The 24,945-nt window shown below is 63.3% G+C and overlaps 2 protein-coding genes and 1 long non-coding RNA gene across 5 annotated transcripts; 2 read left to right on the top strand and 1 right to left on the bottom strand.

The window, feature by feature from the left end:
* Positions 1 to 369: 369 nt before the first annotated feature.
* Positions 370 to 4,439, top strand: P3H4 (prolyl 3-hydroxylase family member 4 (inactive)). The gene is made up of 8 exons (XM_054000223.1): positions 370 to 876; positions 2,222 to 2,371; positions 2,487 to 2,658; positions 2,730 to 2,858; positions 2,963 to 3,108; positions 3,185 to 3,271; positions 3,444 to 3,585; positions 3,676 to 4,439. Exons 1-8 carry the CDS (start codon positions 370 to 372, stop codon positions 3,684 to 3,686), a joined length of 1,344 nt encoding a protein of 447 aa, XP_053856198.1. The 3' UTR covers positions 3,687 to 4,439.
* On the bottom strand, positions 4,371 to 6,383 carry LOC128819837 (uncharacterized). Its single transcript, XR_008440765.1, has 2 exons — positions 5,648 to 6,383; positions 4,371 to 4,505 (listed from the first exon to the last, which is right to left on the bottom strand). It is a non-coding gene; the product is annotated as an uncharacterized LOC128819837 (long non-coding RNA).
* Positions 6,384 to 7,116: 733 nt separating this feature from the next.
* JUP (junction plakoglobin) lies at positions 7,117 to 24,469 on the top strand. Of its 3 annotated transcripts, none has more exons than XM_054000287.1 (15): positions 7,117 to 7,187; positions 16,455 to 16,687; positions 17,633 to 17,886; positions 18,098 to 18,336; positions 18,703 to 18,904; positions 19,314 to 19,458; positions 19,827 to 19,930; positions 20,904 to 21,242; positions 21,644 to 21,799; positions 21,944 to 22,063; positions 22,224 to 22,374; positions 22,493 to 22,614; positions 22,873 to 22,912; positions 23,230 to 23,397; positions 23,608 to 24,469. In XM_054000287.1, exons 2-14 carry the CDS (start codon positions 16,462 to 16,464, stop codon positions 23,373 to 23,375), a joined length of 2,244 nt encoding a protein of 747 aa, XP_053856262.1. In that variant the 5' UTR covers positions 7,117 to 7,187; positions 16,455 to 16,461; the 3' UTR covers positions 23,376 to 23,397; positions 23,608 to 24,469. The 3 variants fall into 3 exon arrangements, with proteins under 3 accessions (XP_053856262.1, XP_053856263.1, XP_053856264.1); XM_054000288.1 differs by lacking the exon at positions 7,117 to 7,187 and adding an exon at positions 7,243 to 7,260; XM_054000289.1 differs by lacking the exon at positions 7,117 to 7,187 and having other exon boundaries at positions 17,636 to 17,886.
* Positions 24,470 to 24,945: the final 476 nt, after the last annotated feature.

Consider the following 24,945-nt stretch of genomic DNA (forward strand, 5'->3'; position numbering starts at 1 on the left):
GCCACCGTCCAGACAGCGACACAGCGTTGGGTTTGGGCCGGGGCCAGTGTGGCCGTGCCGAGGCCTGGCACGGGACAGCTCTGGGGCCGAGCCCTGGCACGGCACAGGGCGTGTGGCCTCGGGCTTGGCACCGGCCAGCGGCGGGGACACCTCCGGGCACCGCCGGCCTGGAGAGCCCGCCCGCGCGCGGTGCTGCTGAGGCTCCGTGGTGCGCACCCCGCGCAGCCCTGCGCGCCCCGCGGGGCCGGCGGAGCCGCACTAAGACCCTGCGCGGCCTCACGCACCGCCCGCCCCCGCGCCCGCCCCCTGCGCGGGGCCCGGCGCGGAGCGCTGCGCGGGGCGGTGCGCGGGCAGTGCGCGGCGGCGGGCATGGGCGGCGCGGTGCCGGTGCCGGTACCGCGGCCTCTGCCGGCGGTGCTGCTGGCGGTGCTGGCGGCGGGGCTGTGCGCGGCGCAGTACGAGCAGTACAGCGTGCGCGGGTTCCCCGCGGCCGCGCTGGAGCCGCTGCAGAGCGCCTACGAGCGGGCGCTGGAGCAGTACGCGGACGCGCAATGGGCGGAGAGCGCTCAGGGGCTGGAGGCCAGTCTGCGGCTCCACAGGCTGCTGCGGGACAGCGAGGCGCATTGCCACCGCCGCTGCGCCGGGGAGCCCCCCGCCGGGGAGGATCGGGCCGAGGAGCCCCGCGGGGAGCGGGACCCCGCGTGGGAGTGGGAGCGGGAGCTGCGGCTCTTCGGGCGGCTGCTGCTCCGCGCCGGCTGCCTGCGCGCCTGCAAGCGGGAGCTGCCCGTGTTCCAGCTGCGCTACCCGCCGGCGCAGACCCTGCGCGACTTCCAGCGCCGCCAGCCCTACCAGTACCTGCACTACGCGCTCTTCAAGGTGAGGCGCTGCAAATGGCAGGGGTCAGGGGTGGGGGGGTCTTGCTCTTCTATCCTGCACCACTGATCTTTCCCCTCCATCCTGCACCCCTCCACTCTGCCCCCTGATTGTTCACACCCCTTCCCGTGTGTCTCATCCCGTGCCACTCATCCTATCGGTCCTCTTTGACACCCCCATTCTGCATCCCCATCCTGTGCCCTCATCCTGCACTGTCAGCCTGCACCCTCTGATCTGCTCACCCTGAACACCACTCCCGTTTATCTCTGCTCTCCCTGAACCCTGCCCCAGTCCATCCTGCACCCTGCTGTCAGGTGCTTCCCCTTTCCTTCACTCCCCATCTGGTATCCCCCGCCAGCTCCTCCATACTGCCCCTGAGCCGTGGCACGTCAGCATCATCTGGGACACATCAGGCAGGACAACTGGGGGGCCCCCTGTGGTTGCGTCCCTCTCCCCCACCTTGTCTTGCCCCGGTGCCCCAAGGTCTCCCTGGACAGGAAGAGCATTGCCTGGAGAGAGCACACAGGGCGTGGAGAGCCCCAGCTTGAGGGTCCTGAGCTGGAGGGTCCAGTGCCTCTGTGATTGTGATGGGACACGTGTCTGGATGCTCCATAAGAAAGAAGGACTTGCTCAGCTTCACAGTGCAGACGTGGAGGGACGTTTTGTGGAGGGAGGTTTCATAAGGCATCCCCCTCGGGTGCCCAAGTGTTGGCCAGCGTGCCTCAGGCAGGGGACAGTCCTCTGGTCAGGGTGCTGGTCCCTGGCCACCTGCCACTGCGGGTGCTGTTTTAGCGCTCAGCGCTGCAGCCCAACTCACCTGGCAGTGACCAGGACTGCCTGGCTTCATCCTTAATGCCTTTTCCTCTTGCTGCTCTGGCCCAAACCCATTTCATGGATGGGTCGTTCAAACCACCCTCCCTCCCTGCTCACTCCTCTGAAGCTGCAACCTGAGAGCCCATAAAGCAGCAGGGGCGGCAGCCAGGTCTGATGGCAGTGCTGGAGAAGAGCGGATGTGTGGGTCAAACCCACACCACGTGGACACCACGTGGATCACTCCTGGCTGGATGTGAGGGTCATGAGAGGCTGAGCTGTCCCTGTGCCCACCATGGGCACAGCCAGGAGGTTGGTGTGGCTGGAGTTACCAGCAATGTCCATGTTCCCAGACCCTGTCTGTTCATCACTGCTAGTGGACGATTGTGCAGCATGGGTTCAGGGCTGTTCCCCACAAGGATCACCCCTCTGTCCTGCAGCCCAGGGGTCTGGCTGGGTGCTGAGGCCCCCTTGGCTGCAGCGTTGGCTCAGGCTGCCCTGCAGCAGGTCTCTGCACCGGCTCCTCCTCCCTCCACAGTCAAATAAGATTGAGAAAGCGGTGTCTGCTGCCCACACCTTCCTGCAGAAGAACCCCAAGCATGAGATGACCTTGAGGTACCTGAACTACTACAGGACGCTGCTGGATGTGGATGAATACCTGGTCGACCTGGAAGCTCAGCCCTATGAGGTAAGGAGGGGATGGGGCTGGGGCAGGAGAGGGGCTCCCCAGGGCTCGAAGCACAGCTGGTGCTGCCAAGCCCCGAGGGAAGCAGCTCTCCCTCACTAAGCAGTGGTCCTCGCAGCCGATATTTGTGCGGTCAGTGAAGCTGTACAACAGCGGGGATTTCCGGAGCAGTGCAGCCGACATGGAGCAGGCACTGGCCGAGTACTACAAGGCGTACGAAGATTGTCTGGCCGGCTGCGAGGGCGCCTATGAGCTCCAGGAGTTCAAGGACTTCTACCCTGCCATCGCAGGTAGTGGGGGGCTGGGGGACGGCAGACTTGGGGAGGTGATCAGGGGTGCAACACCCGACATCTCCCCCCAGACCACTTTGTCAGCGTGCTGCAATGCAAGGTGGACTGCGAGACCGAGCTCACCCCCAACGTGGGTGGCTACTTCGTGGAGAAGTTTGTGGCCACCATGTACCACTACCTGCAGTTCGCTTACTACAAGCGTGAGTGCCGGTGGGAGCGCGGGGCTGTGCCCTGGGGCACCCTGGGGTGCTGTGGGCCCGGGGAGGGGTGTCACCCCCGTGTCAGCTGGCGCTGCTCCCCGCAGTGAACGATGTGCAGGACGCGGTGCGCAGCGTCTCCAGCTACATGCTCTTCGACCCGGGCGACACCGTGATGCAGCAGAACCTGGTCTACTACCGCTTCCACCGCGAGCGCTGGCGCCTGCGCGAGGAGGACTTCGAGCCGCGGCCGGTGAGGACCCCCCAGCCCCCCGTCCTGCGGCCCTGCGCCGCCCAGAGAGGAGCTGACCCAGCCCCTCTCTGCCCAGGAGGCCGTGCGCTACCACAACCAGACGGCCGCTCAGAAGAAGATGCTGGAATTCGCCCGGCAGTACCTGCAGGATGATGATGATGAGGTACCTGACACGGGGTGCAGATGGTGCTTTTGGGGGTGCTGGGTGGTGTGTGTGGGTGCTGCAGGGACCTTCCTGAGACTGGGGGGTCTGACCCCCCAAAGCTGCCCTGGAGCAGAGACTGCAGATGAGGCTGCCGAGCCCCTGTGCCTCCTCCTGCCCTCCTGTGCTGCAGATGGAGGTGGATGGTGGTGAGGGGCCAGAGGTGCTGGACCTGCCCTCCGATGGCGAATTCGAGGGCGAAGGTGACTACGAGGAGGGCTTCTTCGCAGAGTGGTGGCAGGAACCCAAGACCAAAGGAGACAAAGATGACCAAGGTTCCTGATACCAGGGCTGGGGGTTGTGCTGTAGGGTCAGAGGCTCTGCTGCCCACACCCCTGGTGCCACCAAACTCTCCTTGTTTGCAGAGATCCTATGATGAGCCAGGTGAAGGGGGAGCCAGCACCAACTGAGCTGGATGGTGGTGGCTCTGTGATGCCATCTTGGGGACATCGGGCTTTGAGCTCCTCCCAGCCACCGGTAGAAACTCAGACTCACGGGGAGGGGCCAGTCCTGCCTAGCATCCTGCAGCAGGGCTGCTGTTGCCACCTGGATGTCTGCTGTCCTGGCACAGCCCAATTCCCATCAGTGGAACACCAGCATCCCTGAACATCCCTGCCTGCCCAGGAGCCTGGGCTACCCCCACCCCCAATGCCCCAGGAGCCCTGACCAGCAGTGATGCCCCACAGCACTGGGGTTTCCTGTGTCCCTCAGCTGCTCCCCAGAATCTGTGGATTATGCACCAGGATCGACCCCTATGTTGTCTTGAGGGGCTTGAAGGGCTACCCCTACTTTGAGAGCAAGGCACAATGCTGCTGGAGCTGGTCCTGCCCCTTCCTGAGGCTCCCAAGGCTCCTGCTCCTCTTCCTCAAGCCTCCCAAGCAATCTGCCAGCTCCCATAGCCCAGGTCCCCTTGGACTGGTGCTACAGGGGGCTCCCGGTGTGCCACGTCCCTGTGTCACTGCAGCCTGCTGAGGTGGTGCCCATTCCCTGCCCGTGCCTTGAATTTTTGCCACACCAGCCCTCTGTAGCCTTAAGCTCCATTAATTTAAGATTCCCCCTCTTGCACAGTTGCTCTTTTTATATATTTACTGGTGCTGAACTTTTAATAAAATCCAGACTGGTCTTTTCATGGCTGCCTCCACCGTCCATGTACTGCTGCCGTGGGATCCAGGAGCTCAGGGTAGGAGAGGCCCTGCTGTGGGAGAGGAAGGGATGGCTTCAGGCCTGGATGTCCCCAGAGATGACCTGGGGGAACTTGTGGGGCTGGGGACCTATGGAGGCCACGAGGGCAGCCAGGCTCCTGTGAGGTTCTGGGTTCCATGAGGGGGACCCCAAATGGGATCCATGACCCCCTCATTGAGGCTGTCAGGTGAGGTGTGAGGGGGAGCTGCAGGGGGCTGGAGGGCAGCATGTCCTACCCCATGTGGGTCTTTGGGATGTAATATCCACGAGCTGATGGTTGTTTTGGGGTGCAACACTGTGACACTGCTCCTGGATCGGAGGGTGCAGCCTGCATCCCCCGATGAAGGTGGGGATGGCAGGGTGGGATGACCTCCTCCTGCCTGCATCAGGGCGTTTTGGGGCCCACCGGGGGTCTCTGTTGGTGCTGACAAACCTGTGCCAGTCCTAGGCACGAGGCGTCGGGCAGAGTGTGGCCGCTCACTCCTCCCTGCCGCGTTCCCTCCCGCTCCGCATGGAAATTGGCTACGAGGACTGAAACTGAGAGGCTGAATCACAGCGTTGGCCCCGGGGGAGGGAAGGGATGGGAATGGAAGGAAAAGGGTGGCAAGAGGCTGCCAGCACCCCACCCTGCCCCGCCTGGAGCCCCTGTTCACCGAGGCTTTTCCAGCTCTGCAGGGCACTGGGCGGGGGGCAGGGGCTGAGCCCCCAGACCCGTGGGCAAAGCTCAGGGCTCGGGCAGGCAGTGCTGGGAGGGAGCACCCACTGCACCCCTGCGCCGGGACTGGGCTGTCCTGTCACTTGGGAGGAGTTGGGTTTGTCACGGATGGGTCACAGCCACCTCGGGAGGGGAGTCCCAGCCTGGTGGGGTGTGGCCAGCGGCACTCGCGAACGGATGAGCGGAGAGCACTCAGCCCAGCGCTGGCACCGCAGCCTAGGGGACAAAGGCCTGCGGATCTTCCCAACAGCTGGGCGAGGGTGGCACTGGGCCCACGGGGCCTCCGCCCCGCTCTGACACACACCTGGGCACCGTGTCCCCTCCCCAGCCCCACACGCACGGGGAGAAGACAGCTCCTTGCTCCCACCGATCTACTGGCACCAGGCAAAGCCCCTTGCAGCTGTGAGCTGGGGTGCCCGGGGTCCCTTCCCTGCTCCCACCTGAGCCGCTGGATGTGCAGGCTGCATCCATCACGCCTGGGAGTGCGGGGCAGTGCCAGGGGTGCAGAGGTGGGATGCAGAGTGACTGGCTGGGGACATGGAGGTGGGATGCAGGAGCGAGGCTGCAGGAAGCGATGGGTTACATGGTGGAGGCATCGTCGCGCTTCCCTCGACCTTGACCGAAAGGGGAGCGTGAATGAGATTTCTGGCTGACGCCTCAGCCGCGCTCTGCCCTGCCCTGCCATGTCGTGCCGTGCTGTGCCGTGCGCCCATTTCCTTGTGCCGAGAGCTCTCGCTGCGCTCCGGATCTCCCGCTCGGCGCTCAGCCATGAATTCCCTTCTTCTTGCAGGGGCGGTGGAAGCTCTGTCTCTCACCTCCCTTCGGAGCTGAGAATCCCCGCCTGGAAGCGCTCGCTGCCAGACGTAGCAGGGAACCGTGCGGGCAGCGGGGGTGCAGGATGCTCCCTCCTCATCCTCACCGGGACAGAATCCTCCTGCTCCCCACACCTGGGGGTCCCGAGGTGGGCTGGGACGTATCCCATGGATGACTCGGGCACTGGGTGACGGCGGCTTCGCCCGGGACGCGGCAGCAGCACCCGGCCGGACCGGTCCGGCGGGGACCGGGCTGACGCGGCGCCAGCAGCCCCGAGCCCTTCCCGAACGCCGCTTCCGGTCGCCCCCGCGCTCCTGCACGGCCCGGGGGGATCCCGCACGGCCCGGGGGGATCCCGCACGGCCCGGGGGACCCCGCACGGCCCGGGGGATCCCGCACGGCCCGGGGGGACCCCGCACGGCCCGGGGGGATCCCGCACGGCCCGGGGGGACCCCGCACGGCCCGGGGGTCCCCGCACGGCCCGGGGGGATCCCGCACGGCCCGGGGGACCCCGCACGGCCCGGGGGTCCCCGCACGGCCCGGGGGACCCCGCACGGCCCGGGGGGACCCCGCACGGCCCGGGGGGGTCCCCGCGCCCCCGGCCCTGCCCAGGGGCGGGTCCCGGCCCCACCTGGCCGCGCCCACTGACGTCACCCAGGTGGTCCCCTCGTGGTCGCGCCCCGCCCGCCCCGCCCCGCTGTCCAATCACCTGCGGGAGGGGGGCGGGGCGGCCGCGCCCCCGCCAATGGGGAGAGAATAAACACGTTCGGCGGGGGCGGGGCCCGGCGGGCCCAGGGCTTGATGGGCGTGCGGGGCATCCAATGGCGGAGGGGCGGCGCGGGGGCGGGGCGTGCGGCGGGCGGGGCGGTGCGCGGGGCGCTGCTCGCCTTTTGTTCGGGCAGGAGCGGGCGGGCGGCGGAGAGCGGCGGAGAGCGGGGCCGGGGCACCGGGCACGGGCGGGCGGCGGAGAGCGGCGGTGAGCGGGGCCGGGGCACCGGGCACGGGCGGGCGGCGGAGAGCGGCGGTGAGCGGGGCCGGGGCACCGGGCACGGGCGGGCGGCGGAGAGCGGCGGTGAGCGGGGCCGGGGCACCGGGCACGGGCGGGCGGCGGAGAGCGGCGGTGAGCGGGGCCGGGGCACCGGGCACGGGCGGGCGGCGGAGAGCGGCGGTGAGCGGAACTGGCGCACCGGGCACGGGGAGCGACGGTGAGCGGGGCGGGGCACCGGGCACGGGGAGCGACGGTGAGTGGAGCCGAGTCAGGGAGCATCGGGCATGGGAGAGCGGCGGTGGGCGGCAATAGGCCGGCTGAACCGGGCAGGGCTCACTCCGGTGAGCGGAGACGGGTCCGGAGGACCGGGCTGGCGGAGGTCGCGGCGGGGAGCGGGCCGGTGAGCAGAGTTGGGGCGGCCGGGACGGGGCCAGGTCCGTGGCCGTCCGTCGTTCCGGGCTGGGCTGCACCGGAGCCGTGGGGACTCCGCCGTGCGGCGCTGGGGAGCGGCCGCTCTCGGGGCGGGGAGGACCTGCGTCCGGGCCGGGCAGCACCGGGCGTCCCGGCTCGGCCCCGCTGCCGTCGTCTGGGGCAGGGCTCCCCGTGTGCTGCCTGTGAGCTCGGCCGGTCCTGCGCGGCACCAGCTGGGCGGGTCCCCGAGGCTTCCCCCATGGGCAGCCGGGCTGTCCCGGCCCCTTCCCAGTGTCGCGGGAGCCAGTTTCGGGAGTCGCGGCTCCGCGCTCCTGTGCGAGGCGGTGACTCTGTCCCCGGCCCCGCCCGGAGCTGCCGCTGAGCGGGCGAGGCCCTGGCACGGCTCTTACGCAAACCGGGCTGCTCCGTGCCCAGAGTCACACCTGGGGACACCGCGTGCTGCTCTCGAGGCCGCCTCGGATCGCTTGGGCATCGCCGTCCCTACCCGCGGGGCCGGGGCTGCCCTTCGCCCGCCACCTGGCCTGTGAGGGCTGGGGGCTGAGAGGGATGCGGGTGACCTGACATCACCCAGCCAGCCCCCCGCGGGTGAGGGGTGCTGGGCACAGTGCTCACGGGGGGGGTCCCAGCTGAGCCCCTGCCAGCGGACATCCGCACCGCGAATCGGCGGGGGGAGCGAAACTTGGCTGTTTGTCTGATGTTTAGAGAGGAGAGAGCGCTCTAATTGCGTTAGCTGAGTGATTAGCTTAATTAATCAGGTTTACAGCACAGATGAAAGGATAACGCTGAAATGTTGCTGGGAGTTGCCCGGAGAAGGCAAACGTGGGCTGTCATACGAGCAACGTGGGGCGACGTGTGCTGGGAGAGGAGCGTGAACGCTCAGGAGGGCTCGGCTGCTGCTGGGGCTGGGACAGGGTGACCTGCGCCACCGTTGTGCCTGCCCGAGTGTGAGGGCATCAGCCTGCACCCTCTCCAGCCAGGCTGGAAGTTCCTGCACCCCCGGCTTCCCTGTAACCCCAACAGGGGTGCCTGGGTGAGTCCTGTCTCTGGTTTCATGTTCCCTTGTCAGCTTCCCCATACCAGAAGGGTGGTGGGGGCTGGGGACGCCCCGTGACACAGCCCCTCAGTCGCTTCACCTCCTGCTCCAGCCCACGTCGTGCTGGTTTTGGCGCTGGTGCCAGCCCCGACCAGCTCGCAGCTCTGGTGTCCGTGTGCCATCGGCTGGTGGGGAGCCGGGGGCGCAGCGTGTCCCTGCCAGCTGCCGCGGGGATGGGGCTGGAGCGCTGCCGGGGGCGTTTGCTCCGGGCTGTCAGCCGCATCCAGGGCAGGTGCAGTGTCTGCGGGGGCTGCTCCAGGCTCCGCTCTCGGAGTGTCCGGCCCAGCCGGAAACAGGGATGAGAAAATTACAGGGGTTCATTTCTGCCTGTGTCCTTGTCGGTGTCGGAGGTGGCTGGAAGGGTGCAGGGCACCAACTGGAACTGCGTTTGCACATCTGAAGCCTGTTATCACTCATTGTTTTGGAGGATTTCCATGAAGTGTCATGAAAAACCCATTTTACTGCTAATTTGGCTTAAACAAGTTGGCCATCAGGACGGGGACGCACAGAGCTCCTGGCAGCGGTGGCTGAGGATTGTGCTCCCTCCTTGCGCTGTGGCTGCCGTGCGGGAGCAGGGACAGACGTGGGTCCCCGGGGCTCAGGGCGCTGGGGAAAGGTGGGGCGGCCGTGCGGGGCCCTCCCTCAGACAATGGCGTTCGTCTATTGTCTGGGCGATGTGCCGTGTCCTTGCCGGCTCCAGGAAGCGCGCTCATCCCCGGGAGGGGGTGGGGGGCCGAGCTGGGCTGCTGGGAGGGGTCTCCTGGGGCCGGGTGTGCGAGTAGTTCGTGCACCGTGCCTGGAGCCTCCGGGGCAGCGCGGCTGAATCGTGGCCGGGCTGCAGCCGGGGGCCGCGGGGGATGTCCCCTCTGGTCCTGGTGCCGCATTTCAGAGTGCCATTCGGCGCTGCCCTAATCCCATTAACTCACCCCTTTGTTTCCCCCACCTGAAACCCTTACTCAGCCCTCGCGGCCGGGCAGGCACTGCGGTACAGCTGCACGGCTCCTGCAGCTCAGCCCGTTCCTGGGAGGACGGCTTCCCTTCAAGACTGTGGTTTGGTGTGGGAGCGCTTGATGGGATTTGGCTTTTTATCACACTTCCAGATCTCCGGGATTTAAGACGGCGCTTTTGCCGGGCGCGCTGCCGCTCGCAGATGGCAGAGCCTGGGAGCGAAGCTGCCCTTGGCCCCGCTCCGCAGGCTGCGGGAGCAGAGCCTCTGCACAGAAAACTTGAAGAACTTTAATTGCAGCATCTGTACCGACGCTTGTGCTGGTTTTGAAGGTTTAAATTATACTGGCTTCTAATTAACAGGAGTTAAAAAGAAATGTAGTATCTATTACAGCAGTACAAGTCTACCTCCGAGTTCAGTTGGTGTTTCCCCACCTAGACAGGGTGTGTGGGCACCAGCATCGCCCAGGGCTGGGGGTACGTGGTCAGTCTTAGTCCCGTGGGGTGTCTCAGGTGGGTCTTTTTGAATGGAAATGGCTGGGGATGGCAGCTCGGGAGGACACCAGGGCTGCATTGGTGCCTTGAATCGTGTTCTCTGCTCTGGGGGGGTTGTTTTTATCCCTCTTTGCTCATGGACATACTTGACCAAGTGGTGGACAAGGGCGTGGGAAGGTGCAGGTACTCCCACTCCAAAAAGGCTTAAAACTTGACCTCAACACCGTGTCTGCGCTTAAACAGAGCTGGCTTTGCAGCCACACCCGGTTTGTCGATGGCTGCGCGGAGCTGGGGGGGAGGTGAAGATGTTTCTATTTAAGCAGAGGTTTGAAATACCCTTCTAAATCCACCATCCGCGATGGGTTCTGCGGCGGCTGCTGGCGGGCCTGGAGGCATCCTGGCACGCCTTAGGACTCTCGGCTCCGGAATCGCTTTGGAAACAGGGCAGGATCCTCGTACCGCGGCTGCCGGGGCTTGTCGGGCAGCCCGTGACATCTGCGCTGTCTGTTCCCGGCGAGTCGTCGGCCTCCTTCCCAGAGCCGGAGCTTCTGGCGGGGTGGAGGCGGAATGCTCGGTGTTTGCCCAATATCCCACGCTTGGCTGGTCAGACCTGGCAGGGGCTGACGGTGGCCGTGCCCTCCCGGGGGGCTGCCCCGGTGCTGGGGCACAGACCCCGTGGGTGAGTGCGCTGGGGTCCCGTGTGGCTTTTGGGGGTAGGTCTGGATGAAAAGCGTGTTCCTCTGTGTGGGGGGAGAGACCTTTGGCTGCTGGCAGAGCCTGCCGTAATCGCGGTGACGCGCGGGCAGAGCCCTGGTGACAAATCATTAACTTGCTCCGACAGGCCGGGTGCTGACGGCTGTTGGTGATAATTTCTTGTGAAGCGTCTGAACTTTGCAGCTGTAATGCAACTGGATGGAGAAATTAAGCCGGGGCTCAGCACCTCTGTGCCCCTCCTCACTGCCCCAGCTCCTCTGGCAGGGCGAGGTGGCAAACCCTGTGTCCTGGACACCGTGGCTGGAGCTGGGGGCAGCCAGCAAGGTCCAGAGCCTGCAATTACAGTGTTCTTAAAGAACAACTTGTTCTTTGTGCTCATTGAAACAATATAATGATTTTTGATTTTTTTTTTATCCAGATAGAGTAATTGTGATTAATCTCACCATGCCAGTTCTCATTTCCATGGACAAGTGGCAAATTCCCATCTTTCCTGGACATGATTCTAATGAGATCAGCAAACTCTGAGGAGGGGATGAGCCCATGTGGGTCCTCCTGACCTGGTGCCTCTGCAGGTGGAGGTGTCTGTGTCAACAGCTAGTGATGTGGAGGGGTGGATACGCTGCCAGAGACCCCACAGCAGGTCTTTGGCAGGTGGTTGTCCCTGGGAAAGCTTTCCCTGGGCTGAGGGTCCTGCTGTGGGCCGTGCCCCTGCATAGGAGCAGGGGGTGGTGTCAGGCTCAGTGCTGTGCATGCACTTGCAGCGGGAGAGCACTTGATGGATAATACTGTGTCGGTTTGTGATGTGAAGTGCCAAAACATCACAGCCTGGGCCTGGCATGTGCTGGAGCTGTCAGGAGCTGTTAATTCAGGTGCAGGCGAGGCATTTCGGGGACACGGTCTGTGTTGATGGAGAGCATCAGCTGAGCGCAGCAGGTCGTGGCAGAGTTGCTGCGTTCTGGGGCCGCTCTGCTGCCGGAGCCTGGTCTGGTGCTCAGGGGGATGCAGCATCCCCAGCAAGAGGAGCTGGAGCTTTGCATGAGACATTCAGCAGCTCAAATGTAGCAAAATCATGGTGGCTGAAATATGAAAATGGTTTGGAGCCCCCTCCAGTGAAGGAGCCTGAATCTGAAGCTCCCCACACCCCACTGAGTGCCCTGAAGTTGTCAGAGCTGGTGGGGCAGCTGGGAGCCCTTCTGGACCATACAAAAAGGCCATGGGCTCCTTTGTGTGCAAGGCCAGGCCAGTGGTTTTGCCTGCTCTAACGAGAGGCTGATCCCCCGCCGCTGTCTCCTCCTCATTAAACTTCAAGCTGCTCTCGTTCCCCTTTGAATTCTTCCACTCATCTTCCCTGTAAAGCCCCATTGAAAGGGCTCCTGGTGCTGGGATCTAACTCAAACGCTTCCCATTGATGCTGGTGAGGTCTTGACAAGCTCCTTTCTCTGCCTGCTCCCGCTGCGTGTTCCTGAGGATCCTCTTCAAAACCACTGAAGCTTTTGTTCAGCGTCTGCGGGGCCTTCGTTAGCGGCTGCCCCAGCTTCGTCAGCCCTTGGTGTCACTTCAGAGCACCTTTGGGCAGGGGTTGTGGGTGTTGGGGGACTTGGAGGTGCAGCTCTGCAGGGTGCACAGAGCTCTGGGTGTCCTTGTCTGTGGGAAGACTCTGTGCTGTGGCTGTCCAGGCCAGGGCTGTCTGAGCGGGCAGTTGCTAATCCCCGGCTGCTCCAGGAAGGGGGGGGACCGGAGATGGCTTGTGTGTAGTGTAAGTGCTTCTAAAATAGAGTCTTTTCTTGTGCTGCATTTATTGAATTGCCTTAACTGCCTCTTCCCTTTCCTTAAAAGCCTTGGCGACTGTAATTGCAGCCACTCGCACGCTCCCACCGCTGAGCTCAGCCCCTCACAGGCTGTGGCTGCATGAGGGGCCCCCCCAGCGCTGTTGCCCTTTGCTCCTGGAGGATGTGAGTGAGGGTGGGGCTCTGGGGGGCTCTTGCAGCCCCCTGCTGGCACCCACACTGCTGCATGCTGGGCTGAGGGCAGGCTGGACCTGCATGTGATGAGCTCAGGCTGCCCCCTCACACCCACTGACCCTGAGACCTGGTGCCTGGTCTAGTGTAGCCCCTGCCTGGGGCTTGTGAGGGTGCCCTGTGCCCCCCACCTACTCCCCTTGGGGTGACCCCACACTGGGGATCACTGCTGCTCACCCCAGGGATTGCTGCTGCTCCTGAGCAGTAGATATTTCTGCTCCCCAAGAAGCCCCTGAGCAGAAGATATTTCTGCATGAAGCAGCACTCGCTGCTTTCCTGCCGCTGATCCGGGCAGCTCAGCCGTGTCTGCTGGCTGTGTCCTGCCTGGTGAGGCTGAAGGCTTCACAGCAGCTGGTGAGAAGGGCTAGTCAGGCCTGGGGCTGCATGTTTGCCAGAGACTTCCTCCGCAGACGGTGTCCCGGGGGGCCGGTGCTGCTTGGACGCTGATCAAATGGCTCCGGGGGCGGATGAGCTGCTGGCCGGTGCCCGACAGCCTGCGGGAGCTTCCTCTGCCTTCCTGGCTGAGGGAAGTGGTGGGAGAGGGATTAACCTTTTCCTGGCACTGCCCTGCTTGGGTGAATGAGGACTCTGCCCGTCCTGCATCCCATGGCTGAAGCCCCTCAGGTGTCTTGGCCCCTTCCCCATTGTGGTGCAGGAGCAGGCTGGAGGTTCTCCCCAAACCTGCTGTCCCCTCTGAACAGTCCCCCACAGCTGCCTCACTGTTTCCTGGGGGATTTCTCACTGTTCCCAAGAGCAAGTCTTGTTTCCCTGGGGTCTAGGTTTGTGTGGAGTGGGGCTCAGGTGAGGCTGGGTGGCACGGTTCTGCCCTCGCTGTTCTCCCCTTCCCACTCCACCAGCTTGGTGGGGGAAGGTAAGGGCTGGGCTCAGCAGCAATCATCCTGCCCACAGGCCTCAGGTGGAGCCCATCCAGACGTGCCCCATGCTCGTGGCTGACCCTTCAGTGTGGGTATTTTCACATGTGCCCCAAACAACACCCTGCTTCTCCCTCCTGCGTGAGGGTCCTTTCCTACAGCACTTCCCTGGAAACATTGCCAGGAAATGGCTCCTGGTAAGGTGAACCCAGGTGTAACCAGCACCCTGCTGCCCCTCTCCTGCTGATCCTGCTGAGGAGGAGAGAGGACACCTGAGGACAGAGCCAGGCTGTGGAGGACGGAGGAGAAGCTTGTCAGTGTCTGCCCTTCACAGAGTGATGAGCAGGGCACGCTTGACACAGGGTTCAGAAAATGTCACTGCTCACTGTAGGAGCGTCTGGCATTTGCTCCACTGGCCCTGTCACCTCAGGTGCTGTTGGCCTCGCTGGCCCCTGTGGCCATGAGCAGATGCTGTTGGGGGGATGCTCAGAGGAAGGACAGGTGCCCGTGTCCCTTCTGTGGGGCTCCTGGTCCTGCTCTCCTGCTTGGAGCTCGTCTGGGGCCGGTCACCAGAGCTCGTGTCTGAGCTCGAGGAGCTGTGCTGGCTTTTGATGTCCCTGGGTGCTGTGGTGCAGACAGAAGGGGTGGCTCATGCATAATGCAGGGCTCTGTACGGTGTCTGAGCCCAGCTCCTGGAGGTTTGGAAAATTAAGTGCCTGTCTGATGCCTCTAAATTGTGGAGTGGATGTCACTGCTCAACAGTGGTGCAGCAGCATCAGCCCCTGCCAGATCTGTCTTGCCCTGGCCCTGGTCGTTGATCTGTACTGCCCTCAGCTCTGCTCTCCCCCTGCCCACCTTGTCCAGGGCAGCTTTCCAGTGTTTGTGTGGGGTGTTGGGGCCCTGCTGCCAGGGGTGGGATGGGTGCCAGCTCACCCAGCGCCACGGTGACGTGCCCTGCCGGTGCCACAGAGCCCTCTCCTGCCTACCACTTCCACACTTTGTAAGGCATGACTATTGCTTCTCGTGAGTTTCCCAACACAATTTGGAGACTCTCCCACCGCGGCCAGGATGACCCAGCTAAAGGACTTGCCCTCCCAAATACCGACGCAGCAGCGCCCAAGTGCGGGTGTGCGGCACCGCGGCACTCCCAGCTCGGCTCCGGGGCTCTCACGGCCCATCCCTGCTGCGACGCGGGGTGGGGAGCAGAGCTGTCTCTCCTCTCGCCCCTGGCACCGTGTGTCACACACTGTCCTGCCCCAGTGATCCGACATCCCAGCTCCTACCCGCCCTGGGAAGGCTCTGCCTCCGCCGTCCTCCGTTGCCTGACCACCGTGCATTATGCACAACCCATTATAGCTGCTCTGGGTCTGCCAGCGCTGCTTGACAGCTCAAAAAAAAAAAATCGGATTGGCAGGAGCAGCGCCGTGCCGCGGCTCCGGGAAGGCGGCTGGGGCTGGGGCTGGGCGCGGGGGTTGCGGGATGCCCCCAGCCGGGGGGACCAGCGTGGCGGGCTCCTGTTTCCCGCTGCTCCCGGGAATGAGGGCTTGGGATTCCTCCCTGCGAGCGCCGGGCTGTGCAGCTGGCGGGGGCTCGGCCGCTCCTTGGGAACGGCCGGCAGCGGTGGGACGAGCCGCGCCGAGCCCGTGCGCGCCGTGCCCCGCCGGGACGCCCCGCGGAGCCGCGTCCTCGGCCACCACCCGACGCCCTGACTCAGCCGCCGGCCTGGCGGGGGGCTCAACTCCGTGTCCTCGCTGCCCCAGGAGGGTGCTGGGGCCCGAGGCTGCCGCCCCTGCCCGGCCGGTCCCTGCGGGTCCCGCGCTGTGCTGGCGGCTGGAGCGGGGCCAGGGGTGCGCGGCCGCCCCGGTCCAGCCCGGCGCAGGAATCGGGGCCGGTGCAGGTGGTAATTAGGCTGTTTGGAAATGGGTGCTGCTGCGCCCAGGTATGCCGGGCGGCAGCTGCTCCCTTCGCTGCTTATCGCCTCTGAAACTCTGACTCATTCCACTCCTGCGCGGCCGGGAAGGGATAGGAATTCTGGCTGATGGCTCAGCGGAGGGCTGGGCGGGTGCTGTCTCCATCCCTCCTTCCCTGCCTGCCTGCAACCCTCCCTCCCCTCCTGCCTCCGTCCCTCCTGGTCCTGCCGGGGGCCTGGATGCAGGGCTGGTGACTCACAGCCCTGAGTGAGCTCAGGCATTAATCCATGAGCCATCCTCCCTCCCCCTGTATCTCCAAATTAAAGACAAGGAAATCCCAGCCCTGCTCCCAGCAACCTTGGCTGGTTTGTCCTGAGTGTTGGGATGTGCCGGGCTGCCCTGTCCTGGCACTGAGTGGGGAGTGCCCAGCCCCACACCACACCGTGGGCGCCTGTGGTGCTGAGCACTCATGGGAGAGCTGAGCCAGTGGCTTTGCCTGCTTATTTTTAGGTGCTTTAGGAGTGTCCCGGGAAGCTTCTAAAAAGGTTCATTTTATGCTTGGCGCTCCAGCCATATGGAGCTCGGAGCTCCTGGCATGTCCCCAGCTCTTTGCAGGTTGTGTCTCTGGAAAGGGTCTTAAAAAAGCTCATGGGCAGCCAGGGACCCTGGAGCTTGTGGTGTCCCAGTGTGCGGGGCAGAGCCTGCCCACACCTTGGCCGTGGCAGTGGTGAGACACAGCGCTGCGAGACGCAGCCGCGGTTCATGTCTGAACACGAGCAACAAAGTGCTGAGCTTTGGGTTCGTCATCCCGGTGCCGCCTTTCATCTCCAGTGGGGGAGGAGGGCAGATAGGGATCGGCTCCTTCTGCGGGGCCTGCTGTGCCATTCAGGGGCAGGAGAGGAGCAGGAGGGTCCTGCGGCTACCTGGGCTCTCCTGGAGGTGTAACGTCTGCCCTGCCCACCCCGCAGAGCAGCCATGGAGGTGATGAACATGATGGAGCAGCCCATCAAGGTGACGGAGTGGCAGCAGACCTACACCTACGACTCCGGAATCCACTCCGGCGTCAACACGCAGGTGCCCTCCGTCAGCAGCAAGTGCCTCGGGGATGATGATGAGGTGTATGGGAAGCAGTACACCATCAAGAAGACAACCACCACGAGTTACTGCCAGGGAGGGAGCCAGGCCCAGAGCCAAGCGCAAGGTAAGGGGCTGTGAGGCCCGGCACATCCGCAGGCTCAGCTGCTCAGCTCCTGCCTTCCTCTTCCTCCCCCGCAGCCACGCTGCTTCTGGTTACTCCTCCATGCTGGCTTCCACACCCCGGGAGTTGTTGCTGCCTAAAATATGCTCCCTCCTGTCCTCCCCAGCGCCGAGAGGCTCCTGTGCGGGGGCGGCGCGCGGTCAGCCTGCGCTGGTGCTGAGCTGCGCACACATCCGAGCGCGCCAGGGGGTTGGCTTGGGAAGGGAACAGCTGATCCCGGATCTGCCACCTGCTCTACTGCCTGTCTGCCTGCTGGGAAACCTGTCCCAGCGTGGCTGCCAGAGCTGCCAGCGCGTGCCGTAACACCGTGCCAGTGCCACGGCTTCTCCTGCTGAGGCGAGGACGATGCGGAGCCGCAGCCTGGAGTGAAGGAGATGCTTCTCCCAGCTTTATCCCCTCAAAGGGGGCTGGTTTGCTCTGCTTGCCTCTGCAGTTCCCTGCCAGCAGTAGGCTCCAGAAGGTTTATTGGCAGCTCCCATGGGGATCAGAACTCCCTACAGGACCCTGTGTAGTCCTTGTGCTGCAAAGGTGGGGACCATGGGTAGCCACTGCAATATCACACCTCAGCATGTTCGATGGGGAAGGCCTCAGTGTTCTCCTCTTTTCCAGTGCCAGCTAGTCCCAAGTTGCAAATATCCTTAATTTTTTAATTAATGGGCCTTGTGTGACAGCTACCCCATCATGCTGCCTAATTGAGTGTTGTCTTATCTCTGTGCTGCTGGATCTGTTTACGCTTTGAAGCTCCAGCTCTGTGCAGAGTGTGCGGGGACTGCTGACGTGGCTGGTGCTGCTGTGCTAAGCTCTTGCTCATCTCGTTGGGTTTGGGAAGCAGGGCTGGGAGCGCTCCTTGGAGGGAGCCTTACGCTGCCTCCCTGTCCCCCCCTGCAGCAGACATGGAGGCTCAGCTGGCCATGACCCGTGCCCAGCGTGTCCGGGCCGCCATGTACCCCGAGACGGTGGAGGACCGCTCACTTCTCATCACCACCCAGCTGGAGGGGCAGCAGACCAATGTGCAGCGCCTGGCAGAGCCCTCCCAGATGCTGAAGTCAGCCATCGTGCACCTTATCAACTACCAGGATGACGCCGAGCTGGCCACACGTGCCATCCCAGAGCTCACCAAGCTGCTCAATGATGAGGACCCGGTAAGGAGCTATGTTTGCTGTGCTTGTCTCTGCTGCACCGATGGGCTCCTGTCCCTGTGCGGTTCTGTGGCCACGTCTCCTTCCTCTTGGCCAAACTCCTGGTTGCCTCCGCCCTGCCCCAGGACAGAGCCCACCCCTGCCCAGCCATGTCACCTCACATCCTGTCCTTGCTGCGGGACCCCTTCCCAGACGCCGGCTCCTCTCCCTCCAGGTGGTTGTCAGCAAGGCAGCCATGATCGTCAACCAGCTCTCCAAGAAGGAGGCGTCGCGCCGCGCGCTGATGCAGTCGCCGCAGATCGTGGCGGCCGTGGTCCGCACCATGCAGAGCACCAGCGACCTGGACACCGCCCGCTGCACCACCAGCATCCTGCACAACCTCTCGCACCACCGCGAGGGCCTGCTCTCCATCTTCAAGTCTGGTGGCATCCCGGCCCTCGTCAGGATGCTGAGGTACACGGTGGTGGGGACTCCGGGGGGATGGCAGAGCCTGGCAGCCCCTCCTGGGCTGGGGGCAGAGGAGGGGAGGGCTCATGCTGCCCTCAGTGTGGGTCCTCCTGCTCACCAAAGCAACGGGAGACTGTGAAGCTGTGAAAACCCCTGGGGTTTGCTGTGTATGGAGCCTGCGTGGGGGCAGGAGGAGGGGAGTGGCTACCTCACCCACACTGCCCTGGCCACAGAGATGGGGCTCAGGCTCTGAGGTGTCCGTTCCCTGAGGCTGTGCTGAAGGTTGCTGGGCTCGGGGCAGCCCCAGGGGCTCTACTGCAGCCAGGTGAGTGCAGTTCCTGCCCTGACGTGGTGTGTGCTGCCCTCCCACAGCTCACCCGTCGAGTCCGTTCTCTTCTACGCCATCACCACCCTGCACAACCTGCTGCTGTACCAGGAGGGGGCCAAGATGGCCGTGCGTTTGGCCGACGGGCTGCAGAAGATGGTTCCCCTGCTGAACAAGAACAACCCCAAGTTCCTGGCCATCACCACTGACTGCCTCCAGCTCCTGGCTTATGGGAACCAGGAAAGCAAGGTGGGCTGGGGATCCCAGACTGACAGAGACGTGGGGAAGGCAGGAGCGGGGTGGTTGCCCAACTTTGCACCTCACAGGTGTGCAGGAGGCAGCAGTGGAGACCCCACCATCTCGTGTGTCCCTGGTGATGTGACCAGAGCATTCCTGCATGCTAAGGGGCTGGAGCTCCTGCTGGCTTGTGTCTTGGCATGAGCTGGGGAATCTGAAAGGGGGTCCCAGCAGCCCAGGGCTGCCACACCCCAACTCTACATTTTTAATGCCCCATCCCTGGAAGTGTTCAGGATCAGGTTGGACAGGGCTTGGAGCCACCTTGTCTAGTGGAATGTGCTGCTGCCTGTGGTGGAGGATGGAACTGGATGGTGTTTAAGGTCCGTTCCAACCCACACCATTCTGGGATTCTGTCTTGCAGCTGATTATTTTGGCCAACGGAGGACCCCAGGCCCTGGTGCAGATCATGCGCAGCTACAACTACGAGAAGCTGCTCTGGACCACGAGCCGCGTGCTCAAGGTGCTGTCGGTGTGTCCCAGCAACAAACCTGCCATCGTTGAGGCTGGTAAGAGAGGCTGGGGCAGAGCCACAGGAGGAGGATGAATGGTGGTGTCAGGGTGATAGGGGTGAGGGCACGTCCTCCCACAAGTCTGTGAGACGGGCAGAGGTCTGCACAGCCAAGTGAAGCCTGTGCTGGCCTGGATTCCTGCTCTGAAGGCCACTTAGGCATGTTCCTGGCACTGTGTGTGGGCAGGATCCATCCTGGCTGTCCAAGAGCTCTTCACACACCACATTTGGCCTCTGCTGAGCCATGAGGCTGCTCTGTGTGCAGGAGCATTGGCCGATGCCCAGCCCACACAGCCCTGCTGCTGCTCACTTCTTCCCCTGCTGGCATGGCCAGGGCTACTCACAGGACTGTCCCCTTCCCTGCAGGTGGCATGCAGGCACTGGGCAAGCACCTGACCAGCTCCAGCCCCAGGTTGGTCCAGAACTGCCTGTGGACCCTGAGGAACCTTTCTGACGTGGCAACCAAACAGGTGAGTCTGCAGGACCCCTGTTTGTGCTTCAGTGCCACGTTTTGGAGCCGTGTCCGTGCCAGGTGCTGGGTGGCTCATGCCAGGCTGAGCCCAAAGCCTCGTGTTCCCTGTTCCCTGAGCTGCAGCAGTGCTTGTGCCTGGCAGGGTGAGGGGATGCCCTGCTGTGCCCCAGTTACCCAGCAGCAGGGCTTGCCCTGCATCCCGGGGTGCTGCTCACTGCCTGTGGCCTTGCCCATGCCAGCTGGCTGCCAGCACTCCTGCGTGTCCCCAGTGCTGGGCCGAGGCCACCGCGGTCACTCAGCGGGTGCCACCAGAGTTTGCTCTGGCTCGGGAGCCCCATCAGCCTGTCCTGGGCTGGCTGCCCGCCCCGCTCCTGGGGGAGCTGCTGGCAGAGCTGCTGCCAAGGCTGTTGTGCCCTGCAGCCGGTGCAGAGGTGACCCCAGCCCTGCTCCGGGTCTGCTCTCCCAGCCCTTTGCTGCCTCCTGATGAGTTTCCCCATCTGCTGGGGCTGCTCCATGCGGATTAGCTCTGATGCAGCCTGGAAACTATTTTGGCTGTCATGGAACCGTCCCTGGCTCTGATGACTGAAGGGTTGAAGGAGGATGTGGCCATGGTGCTTTAACTCCTTCCTGACCTGCTGCTGGCTGCTGGCCAGCACAGCCAGGACTGGGGTCACTCCATCACCGTGTGGGGAGTGCTGGCAGGGGCATCGGAAGTGTGATTCCAGCAGGAGACATTAAACTCTGAGTGAAACTGCACATGTTAGAGTGGCTGGGGCTCACCGTGGAGGAGCAGCTCCAGCTGTGGGGGATGGAAAAGGGGCCGTGGGGGAATGGAAGAGGAGCTGTGTGGGAGTCAGGAACACAGTGGCCCCCTCATCACTGCCTGCTAGGGGCATGTGGGGCTGAATGTGGCGCTGGAACTTGGGTCTGGCTGTGTGTGCTGCTCCCACCTCCCATCCCCACTCCTGCAGGAGGGCCTGGACGGCGTCCTCAAGATCCTGGTGAACCAGCTGAGCTCTGATGACGTGAATGTGCTGACCTGTGCCACTGGCACCCTCTCCAACCTGACCTGCAACAACAGCAAGAACAAGACACTGGTGACGCAGTCAAACGGGGTGGAGGCCCTGATCCACACCATTCTGCGGGCGGGTGACAAGGAGGACATCACCGAGCCGGCCGTCTGCGCCCTGCGGCACCTCACCAGCCGGCACCCCGAGGCCGAGATGGCCCAGAACTCGGTGCGCCTCAACTACGGCATCCCCGCCATTGTCAAGCTCCTCAACCAGCCCAACCAGTGGCCACTGGTTAAGGTAAGGGGCCAGAGGGGCCTTGTGGGCAGGAGGAGGCCGGTGCTCGGGCTGGAGCGAGCTCCTGCCTGCTGTTCTCTGGTGGGATGGGCTGCTGAGAGCGTCAGCAGCTGGTGCTGTGCACAGAGTGATGGTGGCTGCTGCTGCCACAGCCCTGCTCCTGTTGGGTCATGTCCTTGACAGCAGCTGATGAGGGAAGAGGCTCATGCCTGCTGCTCATTGGAATTGATGCTCAGCTTGGGGAGAGGATGGATCCAGGGCAGGGGGAGCTGAGTCAGCGCGCACAACAGAGGGGATGGGGTGGGACACATGGGGAGGGGTGCAGCCAGTGGGTCTCTTGTGGAACACATGCTGTTCTGATCCACAGTTGAGACAAATGGCTCCTTCCTCCTCCCCTCCTCCAGGCTACCATAGGCCTGATCCGCAACCTGGCCCTGTGTCCGGCCAACCACGCCCCGCTGCAGGAGGCCGCCGTCATCCCCCGCCTGGTCCAGCTGCTGGTCAAGGCTCACCAGGACGCCCAGCGACACGCGGCCGCTGGCACACAACAGCCCTACACGGTGAGTCCCCACCCCTTTGCCCTGCTCCCAGCACAGCCTGGCACCCCAGAACCCAGCCTGCCCCTGGGGGTACCCTGTGCCCACACTTCAGGTGGCCGTGCCCCGGTGTGTGAGGGCCCTGGCTGAGCTCTTGTTCCCTGGCAGGATGGAGTGAAGATGGAAGAGATTGTGGAGGGTTGCACGGGTGCACTGCACATCCTGGCCCGGGACCCCATGAACCGCATGGAGATCTTCCGCCTCAACACCATCCCTCTCTTCGTGCAGGTCAGGGCTGTGGGGACACAGGGGCTGCTCTGGGCCACCTCCTGCCCGGCCTGCACGGGCCGCTGCAGCCCTGGGCTGGTGGCCCCATGCATCAGGACATGCCCAGAGCACAGGGGCTCCTTGCTGGCTGCTTCACACGGCCGCTGATCTCTCCTGACAGCTCCTGTACTCGCCGGTGGAGAACATCCAGCGCGTGGCAGCCGGCGTGCTGTGCGAGCTGGCCCAGGACAAGGAGGCAGCAGATGCCATCGATGCCGAGGGGGCCTCGGCTCCCCTGATGGAGCTGCTGCACTCCCGGAATGAGGGGACAGGTGAGTGCTGCCACGCCGGGGGCTGTGCTGGGGACTCTCCTGGCCCTGTCCCAGCTGGGGCTTCTGGGGCTCTGATGCTGCACGGCAGCAGGAGCTGAGGCTGCTGCCATCCCTACAGCCACCTACGCGGCCGCCGTGCTCTTCCGCATCTCGGAGGACAAGAATCCTGACTACAGGAAACGTGTCTCCGTGGAGCTCACCAACTCCCTCTTCAAGCATGACCCGGCAGCCTGGGAAGCGGTGAGCATCCCAAGCAGATCTTTTCCCTGGGGAAACCAGGGCGTCAGGGGATGGCTCTGTGCTGCTTCCAAAAGCTGTTGCCAGCACCTCCAACCAGAGCTCAGACGGGAGCGACTGTCAGACAGTGGGAGGTGGGAGGCAGATGGGCTGTGGCCTCAGCTCCTGGGTCATGGCACCACCTGGGACAGGGCTTGCCACCCCATGGCCCCTGAGCATCGTGAACATCAGTCCCTTCAACTGTGCCATCTTCTTCCGTAGGCTCAGAGCATGATCCCCATCAACGAGCCCTACTCAGATGGTGAGTATGGCACCAGCCCTCCTTGCAGGGTCCCCATGGGCTGGGTTCTGGAGGGGCACTTGCCTCGTGTCACTAAGCCAGGCTGGTTTTAAAGCCTTTTTCAGGTGGCTGTCAAGTGCCAGCCCAGCCTTGTGGGGATTGGGGGTGCACAGTGAGCACACGCAGCTCTCAGGGAGCACACACAGCTCGTGCCCTTGGGCTAGGGGACGGTGGGGCCCTTTTACAGCACCACCGTGTCACGTGTTGCCCTGGATGGGGGGACAAGGAGGCGGCTGAGATCTGATGGGAGCTGAGGTTGCCACATCCCTTCCCTGCAGAGCTGGACCCTGGTTACCGCCCCATGTACTCGGGTGACATCCCCCTGGACCCCATGGACATGCACATGGACATGGACGGGGACTACCCCATGGATGCCTACAGCGACGGCGTCCGAGCGCCCTTCGCTGACCACATGCTCGCCTAACCCGCCCGCAGCCCCACACCAGGTACCTGCCAGCACACCTGGCACGTGGGCTCCGGGGAGGCAGGGCTGGCTGGTGGCACCTGCCGTGCTGGGGGGTCCCTGGTGCCACCACGGGGTCCCTGGAGCTGCCATGGATCAATGTCACCGTCAGCTGTGGGCCCAGGGTGTCCTGCACTCTGGTCTCTTCCCAAGTCTCCCCTCGGTGGATGACAGGAGTTCTCTGCCATTGCAGGTGTTCTCTCCATGCAGAAGAAGGTGGCCCCAGAGCTGAGCATTCGTGAGAAGGACTTGGGAGACAGAAGTGCCTGAGAAGACAAAACTTTTCCATTCCCACGAGAGGTTTTATTTTTCGATTTGTTTTCTTCGCTGTGGGTCTGTGGAGAAGGTCCTTCCTCCTGGGACTGCTTCGAGCACCTACTGCCACATCCAGCATCCAAGATACTGTTTCTGAAGCTTTAAAACACAAACCTTGCACCGTTAGTGATCTTTCATTGGCAAAATAGTCTTTTCTATGAATATATATTTCTTTTTTATTTTTAATATGGTGCCAACGGCTTTTGCCGTCTTTAAGTTTGTGCTTTCTAACTTCCCCACGATTTGTTCTGCGTGTTAGTGTTCTAGGAGAGGAATCTGACATGGAAAAACCCTTTGCTTCCTGCAAACTCCAACTGAATCAGGCCAATCCAGAGTTTGCTGAAAACAAAGGGTCCATGTCTCAGGACCTTCGGGGTGTCTGAGGTTTAATTCTTTCCCATCAGCCGCTGGGAGCTGACTTTGTGTCCCTGTCCTGCCAGTCCCCATAGAGGAGTGATTCCAGCATTAGGAACTGTGTCCTTGTACTGATCTTTGTTGCACATTTTAACCCATTTCCCTTCTCTTTGGTGAGTGGTGTGTTTCCGTCCCCTCCTCCCTTATCTAACGCATTTTTTAAAAGAGGCTTTAGATCTGATGGTGGTTTAACACTCCGGCTGGAAAGGGATGGACAGTTACTGGAGTGTGGGTCAGGAATGGAAGATTTTATTATTTCTGTAAGTTGTTTTTGTATAGACCAAAGCAAAGAATAAAGTAACCCCTGCAGCCCCGTGCTGCCCTGAGCCTGTTCTTGTGTCGGCTGGGGACGGCCCCTGGGGCAGCCGGGGGAAGGCGCAGCCCTCGCCCTCTGTGAGCCCATGGCGAGTCCCTCCATGGGGCAGAGTGATCCTGGGGAGCTCATTCCCATGCTTGGCACCTGCTTTGCCTGGACGTGGGCCCAGGCTGCCACAGAGCACGGCAGGATACTGAGGTTCGTGTGCCATGCTCGGGACAGGAGCAAGCGGGGACAAAGCAGCAGGAGCTGGCCTGGGAAGCGGGACTGGGGGGGACATCCTGCCTGAGCTCGGCGCTGTGGCCGCAGCCAACCCCGGTGCTCAGGGAAATGGATCTGCTTCCTGCCACAGCCCGTGCCAGGACCAGCAACGAGCAAAACAACAGCTGCTTTCCGGGCAGCCCCAGCAGAACCCGGTGCACTTCCCGAGGGCAATGGGGCTGGGGTGGCTCATGGGATGAGGCTGGGGGCCACAGAGCCCCCAGC

This window comes from Vidua macroura, chromosome 27 (assembly GCF_024509145.1).
Source record: "Vidua macroura isolate BioBank_ID:100142 chromosome 27, ASM2450914v1, whole genome shotgun sequence".
NCBI lineage: Eukaryota > Metazoa > Chordata > Aves > Passeriformes > Viduidae > Vidua > Vidua macroura.